The sequence below is a fragment of the Gracilinanus agilis genome, chromosome 2 (genome assembly GCF_016433145.1).
Source record: "Gracilinanus agilis isolate LMUSP501 chromosome 2, AgileGrace, whole genome shotgun sequence".
In the NCBI taxonomy this organism is placed as follows: domain Eukaryota; kingdom Metazoa; phylum Chordata; class Mammalia; order Didelphimorphia; family Didelphidae; genus Gracilinanus; species Gracilinanus agilis.
This window is the reverse complement of record NC_058131.1, coordinates 500,168,478-500,184,465: the sequence shown is the minus strand read 5'-3', so window position 1 is coordinate 500,184,465 and position 15,988 is coordinate 500,168,478. Positions and strand designations below refer to the sequence as shown.

At 35.6% G+C, this 15,988-nt stretch overlaps 1 protein-coding gene across 1 annotated transcript in view; it reads left to right on the top strand.

The window, feature by feature from the left end:
• KCNK10 (potassium two pore domain channel subfamily K member 10) overlaps nt 1-15,988 on the top strand; it is a 190,885-nt gene that overhangs the window by 100,769 nt on the left and 74,128 nt on the right. Inside the window, exons 3-4 of the mRNA XM_044662122.1 lie at nt 552-669; nt 10,946-11,106. Of these exons, the coding sequence (XP_044518057.1) occupies nt 552-669; nt 10,946-11,106 (279 nt within the window). The remainder of the gene's footprint in view (nt 1-551; nt 670-10,945; nt 11,107-15,988) is intronic.

The following is a 15,988-nucleotide window of genomic DNA, read 5'->3' as shown; positions in this document are numbered from 1 at the left end:
TTGTGGTATAGATAAGCATTGTAGAATAGAGGAACAAGGTTATATGAGCATGGACTAGAATATTTGAGGAAGACTTTAGAGATGACATGAAGGATGGGTAGAATTTAGAGAACTGGAAAGAAGATGGAATAACATCTTTCAGACTTAGAGATAGAATGTTATAACTAGAAAGGTTCTTAGAGAATATCTCATCCAATTTCCTCATTTTCCAAATGAGAAAAAATTAAGTTTACAGAATGGTCCAAAAGATCATATGGCATGAGCCAAAGCAAAGAGGTAGGACAGAAGAAAACAGATGTGAAACAGTGAAGAGATTAATCCAACTGGAATGGAGGGTTCCTGTGGGGGTGTAGTGGGAGATGAGTTTAGATAAATAACTGTGGCCACTTTAGAATTAGTTTTGAATGCTGAGAGAAAAAAATTAGGATTTGATCTGATAGTCAGTGAGGAGCCACCAGTAGTTCTGAATCAGTGGAATGACAAAATGAAAATGTAATATGGAGGAAACAGTTTTGTGAAGCAAGGCTCACCTTGTCTCCCTTTCTTTGCAGCATGCGCTCGATGCAGACAATGCTGGCGTCAGTCCAATAGGAAATTCTTCCAATAACAGTAGTCACTGGGACCTTGGAAGTGCCTTTTTCTTCGCTGGAACAGTAATCACGACCATAGGTATTCCTTTCTGGATTAAAATTACCTTTGATATTAGCGACAGGCTAACAGAAAACTTGGCTACCTTCAAAATCCCAAATTGCAAATGAAGATATAAAACCTTAAGAGCCCTCTAACATGTTCAAAGAGCTATCATATGCTAATAATACTCAAATGTGGAGTTCACCCCTAAAATGGGATAGCCATGAAAGAAAAAAATGTGTAAATATATGATTTGTGATTTCATCAGTACAAGGGACTCCCCATTATGGGAACTTTCTCCGACAAGGTATTTTATTTGCCTTTAGTTGACTTAAGTTCTAGGGCAGTGATTCCCAAAGTGGGCACCACTGCCCCCTGGTGGGTGCTACAGCGATCCAGAGAAGCAGTGATGGCCACAGGTGCATTTATCTTTCCTATTAATTGGTATTAAAATAAAAAAAATAATTTCCAAGGGGGCTAAGTAATATTTTTTCTGGAAAGGGGGCAGTAGGTCAAAAAAATTTGGGAACCACTGTTCTAAGGGATGTCTGAAGCAACTCGTTTGGTTAAGAAATTTGCTCAGGTTCACATAGATTGCTAGCAAATGTCAGAAGCAAAACTTGAATCTATTTTTCTCTAACTACAAGCCCAGCACTCTATTCACATTCATATACACACACATAGACACACAAAACATCAATAAGGAAGAATAATGCCAGTTACAAGATCACACTTCAGTTTTATACAAATTAGATGTGGAGGGAAATATGTGGCCTCTATTCAGACTAATTGGGTTGTGAGGTAGTAAAAGTTAAAAACAGAACAAAAAAGAATCTACCTTTTAGAATTCAATCAATATATTAGCAAGCACTTATTGAGCACCTACTATGTGCTAGGCACTGTGTGAAGGGCTGAGGATGCAATCTAAAGGGGGAGACAATGGGCAAATGAACTATATACAGGATGAGTTTGAAATAATCAACAGAGGGAAGACCAGTAGAATGAAGGGGTTTTGGAAAAAACTTGAAAAGGATTGATAAAAAAGTAGAGAGTAATCATTACAGTATCAATAATTGCTTACTTTGGTAAAATGTTTTATTATTTATTAGATGCTTTTTTCTAGGGAAGTATCTATCTATTAGGGAATGATCAGACATATTGAATATTAATGTAATAGAATATTGTTACACTGTAGAAAGTTATGAAAGATTCAAAGAAACCTTGGAAATCTTGCAGGAACTGATGCAAAATGAGATGAGTGTAGGATTATGGCACGAGAATTAGAAGGGACCTCAGAGGCTATCTAGCCAGTCTCCTGCTTTTACATATAAAGAAAGTAAAGCCAAAAGAGACTAAATAACTTGTTCAAAATCTCACAGCTAGTAATATTCAATGGTGTGATTATAGCTCAGGTCCTCTCACTCCAGAGTCAATGATCTTTCTACCTTACCACAATGAGTATAACTTTATAAAGAAAAACACCTAGGAAAAACTTGAGAACTCTGATCAACAACATCCATGACTAGAGGACTGTTGGTGAAGCCTGATTCCTACCTCTTGATAGAGAGGTGATGGCAGTATGAGATATACATATGCAGACATGAGCAATGTATAGAGACTTGTTTTGCAGGATAATACTAGCTTGTTATCAGGGAAGGTTAATTCCCCCCTCCCCTTTTTTATGAAGGGAGAATGGGGAAGGGGAATGGAGGAATAGTGATAGTGGTGACAAAAAGAAAGAAGAAAATGACATCAGTGAAATATTTAAAGAAAATATGCAGAAGAGATCAGAGAGAAGTTCAAAGGGCAACAAAGATAAATGAGATAGGAATTAACTCTGAACTGAGTACGTACTTTAGTCTGTATATAATAAGATTCATAATTTCATATGTAATTCTGTTTTTATGTTCTTTGGTGTCTGCCAAGTTCAAAATAATAGCAAATACAATTTGTAAAAGTGTATTCTTCCCAGTTGGCTCTGACAAGGGAAGGGAATAAACATTCTTATAGTATCTACTTTGTGCCAGGCTCTACAAACATTATCTTACATATCTTATGAATTTCACAACAATCCTTTGGGGTAGATGCTGTTATTATTCCTATTTTATAACTGGGGAAATGGAGGTTAAGTGACTTACCCAGAGTCACACAGCTAGTAAGTGTTTGAGGCCAGATATAACCTTAGATCTTCCTGACTCCATGTTCAATGTTCTATGCCTTCTAGCTCCCTCCAGAGAGTAGATATAAATAATCTAATCTAAATAAGTAAATAAATAATAAAAGTCAGACTTAGAGATTCTGGTTAAACTTAAATTCTTGAAGCTCCTCTAGATGAAAGATAGATCACTGATCCTTGTGTATACCAGTTATACTCCTAATGTTGAAGTATTTCACTCTGTACTACAAGCAGATACTATAATTCACTTTTTGTTTTTTTAATTCGCTGTTAATCTGTGATGATCTGTACTTCACCTCAAGCTTTTCTTTTCAGTGACTATTGGAGTGACTATACTCTTTCTGTTGGCTTTCTTGTTAGCCCAGAGAACCAAAATCAAGTTCTTTTATCTGTGAATGAATACTGTTTATGATGTGTGGAAAAAGCCTTGAAAAATTTATTAGCAAGAATAGATGATCTGTTTATGCAACAGCCAAATTAAGAGCATTACTTGCTATAATTAGAGGACATGGTGATTTTTGACATGGGCATGGAGGATTTTGAAGCAAAAAGATATTCTCATCTTGTTCTCTGTAGATTACGGTGGGAATACATTGTCATTAGCTAAAGTACAAAGTGAACTCAAAATATTGTGGAAAGCTTCCCAGCAGGGATTGTAAAATATCATAAGGAGATCAGACAGAAATAAAACTTTATGTCATCCTTCAATTCACACTGCAGAGACCCAAGACTGAAATAATATGGGAAGTTGTAAAAAAAAAAACTTAGTGGATCTTTGAATCTCTTTCCTTAATCACATTTTTAGATTATACTTGACAGATTGTATAATTTAGTTTATGTCTGATGCTAGACTTCTCTCTTTTTTAATTGTAGAATTTTAAAAGGTAAATATATTGACTCACCAGTTATCAAAAGGGACTTCTAGCAACTTCAACCACCTGGAAGACAGCCATGAACTTGGAGAGAAACAGAAATTTGAACTGTTAGAAAAACTGATGTCACAAAATCCAATCATTTAAGTGAAAGGATAGGGGAAGGTCATGTTCTAATTAATAGGCTCTGAAAAGATAGCAGTTGGGCAACTGAATGGAAGAGAGTTTCAACTTCTTGTTAGTTGTTGCCCATTCTCCTTTTTAATCTTCTGCCTTTCATAAAGTATGGTTAGGATGTTATTTTGCTGTTGGTAACTGGTGGAGTAGGGAAGGTTAAGAAATAGGCCCCTGGGTGTTTATGGTGGAATGTCCATCCATTTTGAGTGTATATGGGAACAGAAGAGTAATTTGGGAAGAAGAGAGAATTATTAGTGTACATAGAATCTGGGAGTGATGTTTTTGCTTGTTTTTGTGTTTGTGTCTCCATGTGGGTTATAGACAGTTTTGTGGGTGTCTTTGGCTCTAAATCCCTGGAGAATTTGGAAGATCCTGCGGAGGCAAACTGCCCTTAGCCTACATGACTGGCTTGTCTGGGTCCAGTAGTAATGTCAAAGCCATGACATGGTGCCATTTTGAGCTTCTGTTGGTTCCTGTTAGAATTCCAGGTGGAGGGATGGGGTGCCACAAGTGAACTTGGAGCTAGAGTATCTTTCTTGTGAGTATAGAGTGACTCTTGGAAATATAGCAATGTTTTAAAATTTTAACATATTTAATGAGTTAGTTGGCATAATTACTCAATGTGGTCAATACTGGATGGAGGGTGGAGTCAGGAAGCCCTGGGTTTAAGTGCATCCTCTGTCATACTAATTGTGTGACATACTCTTAAGTCATTTAACCTGTTAGTATCCTAGTCAACTCTCAATTGCCTCTAAGACTATAAGTTATAGGTAAGTTGTTGAAATGTATTGATGGAGAGATTTTTCACAAGAGTTTTTCTACATAAATGAGGTCCTAATTTGAGACTAAAAAATCCCTAAAATACTATGGACATGTTCAAAATAACACCAAGTTGGGTTATCTAGTTTTCTCTAGCAGATGTAAATTCTGCTTTAATTTGGAACAAAAGAGAAGCAGTAGGGACTGTTAGAAACAAACTCAGGAACAATAGCATAAAATGTAGGAAAGAAGACAGCAAAAACACTAATTAGAAAAGGTCAGTAATTTGCTTTCATTTATTTAGGGGCAAATAATCTTCTGAACTTCATTGGTTTTGAAGATAATATTGTACTGTAGAGTAGTATAATAACTGATGTCCATAATTAGGACTCTGAGTTACCATGAAAAAGTTTAGTGTATTGTTTATTAAATCAGGGGAATGTTAAATTCTTTTTAGGAATAAAAGGTTTTTCCCGAGAGTCTTAGCATAGTTTTAAACTTTAATAGCTTAAAATTAAAGCTTAAAATGTACTGATATGAGGGAAATCCTTTTTTTTTGGTTTGCTCATTGTCTCTAGCCTATTTCTTGATTTTGAACTTTATGCCAAAGTTAGGCTCCATTCATCTGGATGCTGGGAAGCACCATCCCAAGTTTCAGTCTCTTTTTTGGGCTGCTATTTTTAACAAATTTTTGGTGCTTCCAAGGTGATGTGATCCAGGGAAAAGTAGGTCCTCTGCTAGTGTTGCCATCCCATGTGCTCTGGGCTGACCTCTACCCCATGTTATATAGCTCTCGATTGCCAACCTCCTAAGTTGTCTTAAACTGAAAAAAATTTCTCTCTCTGATTTTTTGTGTTGCTTACTTTTCCAAAATTCATCTTGAGATATTATTTTAAAGTTGTTTGGAGGGGATTATTGGGAAAATTTGCTTGGGTTGCTGCCTCTAATCTGCCATTCCAATCTCACACTAATCAAATACCTTCCCTTTTTTTCACTAGTGTTATGTAGTTGTGAAATGGGCCACATTGATTGTACTTAGGTGACCAGTAGCATTTGATATACTAATTTCTTGCTTTTTTGTGTGTATGTGTTGTAATTTGTTACCTTTTCTGCTCTTAGGTATGAAAACCATAAAGCCAATATATAACTTGTCCAAGATAGTGTGTTGTTCCTATTCAGATTGTGAAATATTTCACATAATTCTCTTTTCATGTTTTTGCCTTAACTGTCCATTTTCATTATGGATTTTAATTTGAACCATCCAAAAGGCCCTAGATTCATAGATTCTATGATTCTAGATCTAAGATTCTAGAATCATAGAATCTTAACTACTGATTTTGGTGCCCAGGGCAATGCAGTTGGATGAAATATGCCCTCCAATGAACCTTTAGGGGCAGTTCAGTTTCATAGAAATGACTGAGAATCTTCATAGATGGAGCCTGGAGTCAAATCTAGGACTTTTGAGTCCAAATGCAGCACTTTTCCCATTGGACCATGTGAGATACTGTACCAATGGCTGACATAAAAATGCTTCAATTTTTGCTTTTGCCAGGTATTTTTTATGCTATCCATTGGAGGTGTCCACCCTGCCCTCAAATAATTCTGGTAAGGTTTTTTTTTGGAGGAAGAGGTATTTTCCTTGCTAAAATGACCAGAAGACCTGAAGTCACTCCTCTAGAACACTTGCTGCATAACAGCAAAATAAAGTGGCTGGGGAAATTAGCATTAATTTTTAAAAAATTAAGTGTTGGGCATACATTTTCTTTATATTTTAAGATAATGGATTCCAGGCAGAGCCATAACCAAGATAGGGGTAATTATAGGTTTGATACAGATTACTGAAGTTTAGAAAGTGGTGATAATATTCATGTTCCTTCAGAAAAGTAGGAATGATTTATTTTAGCACAATTCTTTTTTTTTAAAAAGGAAGCTAGCTAAACATAAGTCATGCTTCATTAAGGTAGAGATCTTTCCCAATCACATCCTTTTCCTTCCCCCTTTGTAATGATTTCTCCAGTAGTGGTAGCTTTGGACCTTCACACTTACAGATCAGTTCTGGTTTTCTCTTCACTTCTATTCAACTGCATTTTTCTTAAAAGGTTGTGATCAAAGACCATATTTGTGCTGCTTTTCCTTAGCATCAAAATGGCTGGTGAAGTCTCTCTTTCTAGGATGAGTCACCTTTAGCTGGCTCAAATACCGATGGTTAGTAAACTTGGAGGGGCATTAAAAAGACAGACAAAGAGAGAATCCTAAGTGATTTTCCAGCATAATCTAAATAGGAACAATGAAGTGCAAATCAAATTCACAATTTGTGTTATTCCTTTGGAAGCTTAAAGATGGTTGTCAGAAAGTAGGAAAAGCTCAGGAGAGAGAATAATCCATTTTTTCAGTTCTGGACAAACTTTACTTTGTTCAAAATTGATGGTTCAATAGACTATACTTTAAGTGAGGTGGTACTTTAGCTAAAATTTGGAAGAAACCAACAAGCAAAATTTTCCAAAAGTCCCTCCCTATTAAAAAAATTGTTTTATAAAGAAATTATCACAACCCTCGATATGTAGGATCTAACTTAGGCAAAATTTAAACTTGTAGAAGGAGGGAAAGGACACAAACTAGAAAGGGTTATTTTTCTTGTGCTTATAATTTTTTTCTCATTTGTCTTTGGTTAATTTGCCTTTGGATGAACAATCAAGACTCGAAAAGCTGAGTGACTGATATTTGGCCAACAAAAAAAGCCTATAAGGTTTGGTTGTGCAGAACTGGGCATTTTATTTAAGCATTGGTTTATAAAGCCAAAAATACAGTAAGGGTCTTCCATCAACATTTCACCTTTATATTCAATACCTATAGGCTTTAGTTATTTGTGACTCTCCTATTCTTAGTGTGGATGGTAGGAGTGAAGGCGGGTAGAATCCTCATTTAAAGGCTTTTCTTGAGATATCTGTTCAGGTCGTTCAAAGCCTGATTTTATTTGCCAGTGTCTTCAATTAGTCTCTTAAAGAGATATTTAGTCTGAAGAATGATTAATCATTCTTCAATCACCAAAAATAATCAGGCAATTACAGGGCAGTGAGAATCTAAAATGTTCTCTTAAATTAGCAGGATGATAATGAGAGTAACTGTAATCCTGGGCCAAATCAAAGTATATACATGTGTTTATTATATTGACAATGCTATTATTTAAACTTAAATAGAATCCTTCTAAAAGGAGTGCCCAAAGAGATTTTTAATCCATGTTTTTCAAGGATATTTTCAAAAATAATTGAAAAATAATTAGATAAGAAACAGCCCAGAACTTATGACTAAACTGAAAAAAAGATGACTGAAAGAACTAGAACAATTATGAAGCCTAATTGAAACTCTGCCTAAGAAATGAAAACTGTAATTCAGAGAATTCATGATAGAGGGTTTGAATAATTCTGAATGGAAAATTGAAAATGAAAATAGCCAAATGAGCCATCCTCTAGGCAAGAAGAAAACATCAGTTAGTGAGTAGAAGGGGATAGTGGAAACTTTCAAAGTCAGATTTTACTATGAGGCTTACATGCTGATAACTAACATCATAATTAAGCACCTACTTATGTCAATTAAGAACTCACTCCAAAATGAATTGCCCAATTTATGGAAAGAAGATGAGACAGAGTTGCATAATAGATAGAATACTGGGCATGGAATCAGGAACATTTGGCTTCAAATATTGTTTCTGATACCATAATATATGAACCATACAACCTTGGGCATGTTACTTAACCTTGGGTAACTCCCTAGGAATTATCAGCTATGTCATGGATAGACTGCTATCTGAGTTGGTAAAGACAGAATTGGGGGGATTGTAGTAGCAAGTGGTAGTGGGAATGGAGTAAACCACACTGATTTCATTTTGTGGCTCAATTCTGGATCTAGCTCAGTTCCTTTTCTAATCAATTGTGGATCTAATCTAATTTCTGTCTTTGAGAAAACTTTATTCAATGGTGAGAGTTGGGAGAAAATGTTATTGCATTGTTTGAACCTAGCCTTGGGGGTTTGGGAAGCTGGACCACCTCTAAGCGCTGTTTAGAGACCCTTAACTAAGGACCCAGTTTATGCTGAACAGAAACTGGATCAGATCCAAAGATTGATGCAAGGAATTTTCTTACAGTTATATATTTCAAGAAAGCCACACGTCTTATCGGAAAACTGGCCCTACACTGATCAATAAGTTGTTTCCATCTTTCTTTGATTGTTAACAGTCACTTATGGGGAATAGGACTCCTCTTTTTGTGATTTCAGGAAAATGTATCTGTTCACTCTCCATCTTCTAAATTAGAAAATACCTAATCTTTCCTCCAATTAGGAATCAGATTACCTAATGTTATATGTTAATTGTTACCTTTTAATTAATTAATCTTATTAGATAGTTTTAATGTATAAAAGTCTGCTCTCTGTGTATCTGGCATATGAATGAAGGAATAAATAATTTATTGAGCTTACTCTGTACAAAGCTCTGAGATAAGTGGTGAGGATATAAATAGAAAAGTAAGACAGTTATTGTTCTCAAGGAGCTCCATTCTTATGAGAGAGATAACACACATGTGCCTTGTCTGTTCCTACAAGATTACATGGTTGTTCCTTGAGGGTAAGGATCTGCTTTCTTCATCTTTGTTTCCTCTAGACTATCTAGCACAATACTTCCAATGTAGCTGGGTACTTGATAAATGCTTTTCAAATTCAGTCTAATTGAAGACAGTCTTTCCCCTCAAGGAATTTATCATCCAGTTATATTTCAAGAGGTTAACAACTTATGTTATATTGTATTAGGAATTATAGACAAAAGATCACTAAACAATGTGTCTTATAACTAAGTTTTTAACAGGGATTTACTATATACTTTCGTGCTTCAAGGGTCAAAATATTTATCTTCCTCACTATCCATTCCTTACTGGTCAACATATATGATTGACTGGAAGTTTCTAAATATATGTAAACCTTGGGTATATGGTTAGATTTCTGGAATGGTGTGTGAATTTGGATGAGAACAATTATAGTTCTGTTTCATTTTTATTAATTTTCCTTTGTAAACCTTTTTTTTTAACTTTTGTGTTCAAAAAATAGTACTCTGTGAAAGGATCTACAGCAGCATTAGCGAAGATTTTCAAGTCAGCATGCCCAGATTGCAATTTCAAGTCGCTTGTGAGCCCCCTCCCTCTCTTGTATTACCCCAAAGAGTGGTGGGAGGAAGTGCTCATTTTGGGTGGCTGGGCATGCAAAAATATCCTCAGGCACTGGAAAGAGGGGGAACAGAACAGTTCCCTCCAGTGCCAAGCTCTGCACTTGTGCCAATACTTCACCAGCACTGGTCTATAGTCTTCACCAGATTACCACAGGCTCCATGACACAAAAAAGGTTAAAAACTCTGGATATAGATCATTCTTTTCAGTAACTAAGTTAGGAAAACTAAACATTCTACCCAAAGAAGTCAAATCTCTAATTCCCCAAATCTAGAAACAACTTAATATGCTCCATCATACATCTTTTCTAGTTTGTAGGCTAACATGTAATAATAACTTATGCAGAATTTTAAGGTTTGTGAAATGCTTTACATATGTTATGCCATTTGAATCTCAAGTCTCTTAGAAAGGAAATGGGAATTAGTGGATAGAGTCAGAGTAAGAAAGACCTTGGTTTGAGCTCTACCTTTAACATATACTAGTTGTAGGGTATGGTCCTGGGTAGGTCATTGAATCCTAGGCATCTTTCCTACTGTTATGTTCTGGTCTGTATTGGTAAAAAGATAGTTTCTTCATTTTAAATTCCCAATACCAATATCCTATAAAAAAAGTCATTTGGATAATCACTATTACCACAATAATAGAGGGGAAAACTCAGGATAAGAGAGGTGAAGTGAATTGTTCTTGTTCCTAAAATGAAATATTCCTAGCTCTATAACTATTACTCTATGATATTGTGTTGTTAAATAAGATAAGGAAGAAAATTTTTAATTAAATTTTATTATTATTTTGTTAAACATTTCCCAGTTCCATTTTAGTTTGATTCCACCACACTGGGGAGTTTTATCACTCTCCTCTGCCCTAGAGCAGTGCTGTCAAATTCAAGTGGACACAAATTCTTGTGGCTTGTATATTGATTTTGAAAACCACAAATTAACACTTTCTATACTATGGTGTTATTTATTTATGTGAAACATTTAGAATGGCAAAGGCCATTTGTAAATCTCTTAAAATGGAAGAATTTAGACTTTAGATAAAAGGGATAAGAAAGACTATATTTTCCCTTAATTTAATTTCTCTGATTCCTTATACTTCCCTCTCTTTTTCTATTAAAACCACAGGATATGGAAATATTGCCCCAAGCACTGAAGGAGGCAAAATCTTTTGTATTTTGTATGCCATCTTTGGAATTCCACTCTTTGGTTTCTTATTGGCTGGAATTGGAGACCAGCTTGGAACTATCTTTGGGAAAAGTATTGCAAGAGTGGAGCAGGTCTTTCGGGTAAGTACTCTCAGTCCCATAGCCTAATTACTTAGTCTTTTAATTCTCTATACCTAGAATCTAGGAGGAATTTTTAACAGCACATTATGTTGTTAATTGAGTAGTTTAATTTTATGATCTTATCCTACATGGTTGCAAATGTTTTAACAGATGTCGTGTGTGTGTGTGTGTGTGTGTGTGTGTGTGTGTGTGTGTGTGTGTGTGATCCTGGAAGTTGAATGTCACATTTCAAGAAATACCTTTGTAATAATCTGAACCTGACTAAAGCATTCTCCTAGTAATTTTAGTCTGACATTAGGATGAAATAAGACACTGGTGGGACTTTTAATTATCAATAAAAATGTTTACTAAACCATAGCATAGAAAGGATGCTTAATAAGGCTACTTTGCATAGCTCTGCCTCTCCTCCATCTGAAAGGGATCTATATGGCCAGTAAGGCAGGATGTAGTGGTTCCCACGACATAGAGAGGGAGGGATGTTTAGGATATGATAGGCCACACCTATCACAATCTTCTCACTAAGTAGTATGACTGGGCAAACAAAAATGGGCACAGCAATTCATCTGCCATGGGAACTCCAGAAGTGAATTTCCTCAAGTGACAGGAAAATAGGACAGCTCCTCTAGAATAAAATCCTTCCTGGGGCCCTGCAAGTCATACCATGTGGGTACTTACTTGCCTTGCATGTGTGTAAGGTTAAACTTAACCAGAGAGTTTCTACTATATTTTCCATTATTAGCATAATTCTGAATGTCTCTTAAACCATCCCAGGGGATGCTTTCTTGTACTTAAATAAGATTTTGAAATGACTCAGATATTAATAAGAATCAATCAATGTCCTGATGTTGATTACCAATGGTTATCCTTCTGACTTGAATTTTCTGCAGCTACAATGAAATCTAGTTCTCTGAGGAAAGCATACAGTGAATATGCTGAAATATTGTATTTTTTCCTGAGGCATTATGTTGCTAGAGTTTGAGGTCTTATTTTATTTTTAGAATTAACTGCAGGCAGTTTCTTTAATGGGCAGACCTCCAGAGATTGAACTTGCTTTGGAATTTGATGCTGAGCACAGATTTTTTTTGGTTGAGTGTGCTATCCATTCACGTTTGATCTAAGCAGTATGGAGAATTGGCTTTAAAAAAAACACCCTCAAAATATTTGCCCAGAAGTGCTGCTTGCTCTTATCAGGGATGCACCTGGTCCCTGCAGTGGTCACTGTGGAAACTGGAGAGAGCTCAACTTAAAAGCTTTCTTATTGATGTTCACAACTTCCCAGTTTAGAGATGGTAACACCATCTTTAAGTTGGTTTTTTTTTAGCTCCTTTGAAACAACCCCTTGAAGTGTCAAATAATAGCACCCATTTTTATCTTGAGTTTGGAAAATGGATCATTATAACCAAACACCCAGAAAACCAAAGTCCTAAATGGGAGAAATTAGAAATCTCAAATGGTTCCACCATTTAAATTATTTTTTCCATGCCTCATGTTTTCTCAGTAGGCACAGTGAACAGAGTAGGAGGTTTGGAGTCAGGAAGATCTGAGTTCGAATGTGACCTCAGATAACTATAAGATGTATGATGCTGAGAAAGTTATATGAACTCTGCTCTAGTTTTCTCAACTGTAAAAAAATGGGGATATTAATAGCACTAACCTTCCAGGTTGTCGGTATTGAATGATATAATATTTGTAAAGTGCTTAGTACAGTTCCTGGCATATGACACATGCTTAAAAAATGCTTGTTCTTTTCCTTCTCTCTTGCAAAATGGGGGGTTTAGATAATCTCTAAAATCTCTTTCAGCTTTTAAAATCATTTTTCAATATAAGAGAACATATCATTTAAAAATACATCTATTGGGGCAGTTAGATGGCATTATGTTGGAAAGCGAGGTGATTAGAATTTGGAAAGAACCAATACAATTCTTCCTGGCTATGCAAATAAAGAATCAACTATCACATTCTCATTGCATGTGGAATTCTGGTGGGAAAAATGGCTCAATAATTTTCACCAGATGTGTTGTAAATCTGTAATAATATCTTTACGTAAGGTTCATAGAATGTTTTCTTCACAAATTTCTTTCAGAAGTATATAATGCAGGTATTATTATCCTCATTTTAGAAAGATGGTGAAACTGAGGCTTCAGAAATTTACTTAGCCACAGCCACACAGTTAATAAATAACATAGGAAAATGGTAAAGAAAAGTTTCTCTAATATATGTAAATTCTTGTATAGGTAGTAAGGGTTAGGGGCAAGACTTTGAACAGAGTTCTCTAACTTCAAACCTAGCCTTCCCCCTTCCCCTATAGGAAATGTGTGTCAAGAAAAATATCTGTGATGAGCAAAAAGTCTGAGTCTGAATTCTAGGTAAGAAAATTCAATTTATTGACTAGGGTAGCAATAACCAATAAATTAACTGGTCATGATATCTCTTTGTGATCAAAGTAAATGAATCTTAAGCCATTTAAATACAATTTTAAAAGCTTATTAGTCAGTCCTCCCTTAGATGTCACAAGGCATCTAATTGGTAAATACCCAAAGAAGAGGTGGGTTAACATTTTCCAGTCCTTTCCTGATACCCTTATCATGATAGATGAAGTCATGTGCCTGATCACAGGATTCTAATATCCTTGCCAGTCTTGATGGAGAAATTGTTAGGTCTGGTTTTGATTGACTTTCATTATTCATCCCAGTGGAGATATCAAGAGCATGTCTCCTTCTGGACATACTTGATTGGAGCCAAATTTGCTTACCAAAAAAGATATATCTTAGATTCTCAATCTTAATTATCTTAATTTTAAAGGATATTCTGGGGCAAGGAATGTGAGGGTATTCCTTTGATTGTCAGGACAAAGGAATGAGGGAAAAGGCTGGAAAATACACTACCGAGCAGTATTGGAAATCAAAATAGTATAGTAGTAAAACTAAATCTTCTCAAATGATAACTGAGTAATATATAAAATCCTATTTGTCTCCACCTCTTGTGTTTCTCAACCTCCTCCAAAATTCAACTAAAGTACTATCTTTTAAATAATGCCTTACCTAATTCCTTCAGTAGTTACTACCCTTTCCTCCAGTTGCCTAGTATTTACTCTGTGTGGAGAGATAGTCTGGCTGGGAAGATCACTTCATTATTTCTCAGTGCCCTAGTTTGTGTCAAACTGAAATGGAAACAGATCCTTGTGGGTTGCATATTGACTTAGAAAACCATAAATTGACATTATCTAGATCTAGATTGTTTTATTATTTTGTGAAACAATTCCCAATTCCATTTTTACTTGATTGTACCATTTTGAGGAGTTTTGCCATCTAGCTCTGCATTAGAGCAGTGGTATCAAACTCAAATGGAAACAGGCTATGTGGGACTTATTGACTAAAAAAAACAATAAATTGATATTATCTATATTGCATTATTTATTTTGTGAAGCATTTCCAAATTCCATTTTAACTTACTTCTATGATATCGAGGAGTTTGTCACTTACAATCTTACTTTATCTCAGGAAAGGAGGAATTAGCCTAGAGGAAATTTGGTATAGAATTATTAGATGTGTTCAGGTATAATTCAAGGTTTTGTCCTAATAATCCTGGGCAACCTGTGCCTAGTTTTAAGGAACAGTGTAGGGAGGACAAGTGCCTGCACCAAAGACCACTGTTAATGAAGGTACCTTCCCCTCTTGTCAAAAAAACAAACAAACACAGAATGCCAAGATTAGAGACCATTTAGTTCAACCCTCTCCTTTATAGAGTAGGAAGTTAAATCCCTGTAAAGGAATATGACTTGTCCAAAGTCATAGAATTAATAAGTATGTTTAGTACCAGGATTTCCTGACCAATTGCCCCTAGTAGTCCTGAGATTTTGTTTGTTACCTCATTCTAAACCTGAGGTTTCCTTATTAAATAGACCTCTTGCAATGATATGGAAAGTCTCTTCTTTCATGCTAATTAGAAATTCTCCTTTAACATGTAATCTTAGATGTCAAGTGACTTGACTAAGATCATACAGTCTGTATATATTAAAAGTAGAACTTGAAACCAGGTTTTTCTGCTGTTAAGACTTGTCTTTTATCTACTGTGTCATTGGTATTAGCTTCTTAGCCCTGAACATTGGCCTAGAACACAGCTACTCACATCAGTGCTGATTTATTCTGCTTAAGACTTTTTGGAACTTTTTTGTTGAAATTTGTGACTTTATCATATAAGATATCAAATTAAGGATCACTAAATTTCCCAGAAAATATAAACATTTCACCTAAAGAAGGATCATGTGATGGAATGATGTTTGGCACCAACTTCTGCCTCAGTGTCAAATCCATTTGACTTATTGTGTAGACCACCACATGCTATGGAAGCCCCCCAAAACAGGACAATGTTTTTCCTGGGTTCATTTGCTGACCTTGCCTGAGATTTGGATTAGATTCAAAAGCACCTGTGTACTTCTTCTCAGTGATCAGAGAAATCATTTCTGTTGTTTCTTGCGAAGCCAAGGGACACTTTTTTCTTTTTCTATTTCTCTAAGGGTGAGGCATAGATGTTTACTTGCTCTTTGAGCCAGAGTGTGGCTGACTAATAGATGATGATGATGATGATAATAACAGCAATGATAAATCACACCAGACTTTTTGGTGCCATAATTATTTTGAGACCTTGAAATTTTCCAGCTCCTTAAGGATAATAATAATTCAAATCTGTTACTAATAGTCAATTAAAGTATTAATCATTCTGTTTTCTAAGAGGTAGTAGGTGCTAGATGCCAAAGACACTCTAAGGACCAGGCTTTATACCAGACATATTTCATGGAAAAGTATGGGTATACAATGAAGACCGGTACTTGCAAAGAATCTTTAGTTTCTTCACACATGCCTCTGGATGAGTACACAAGAGT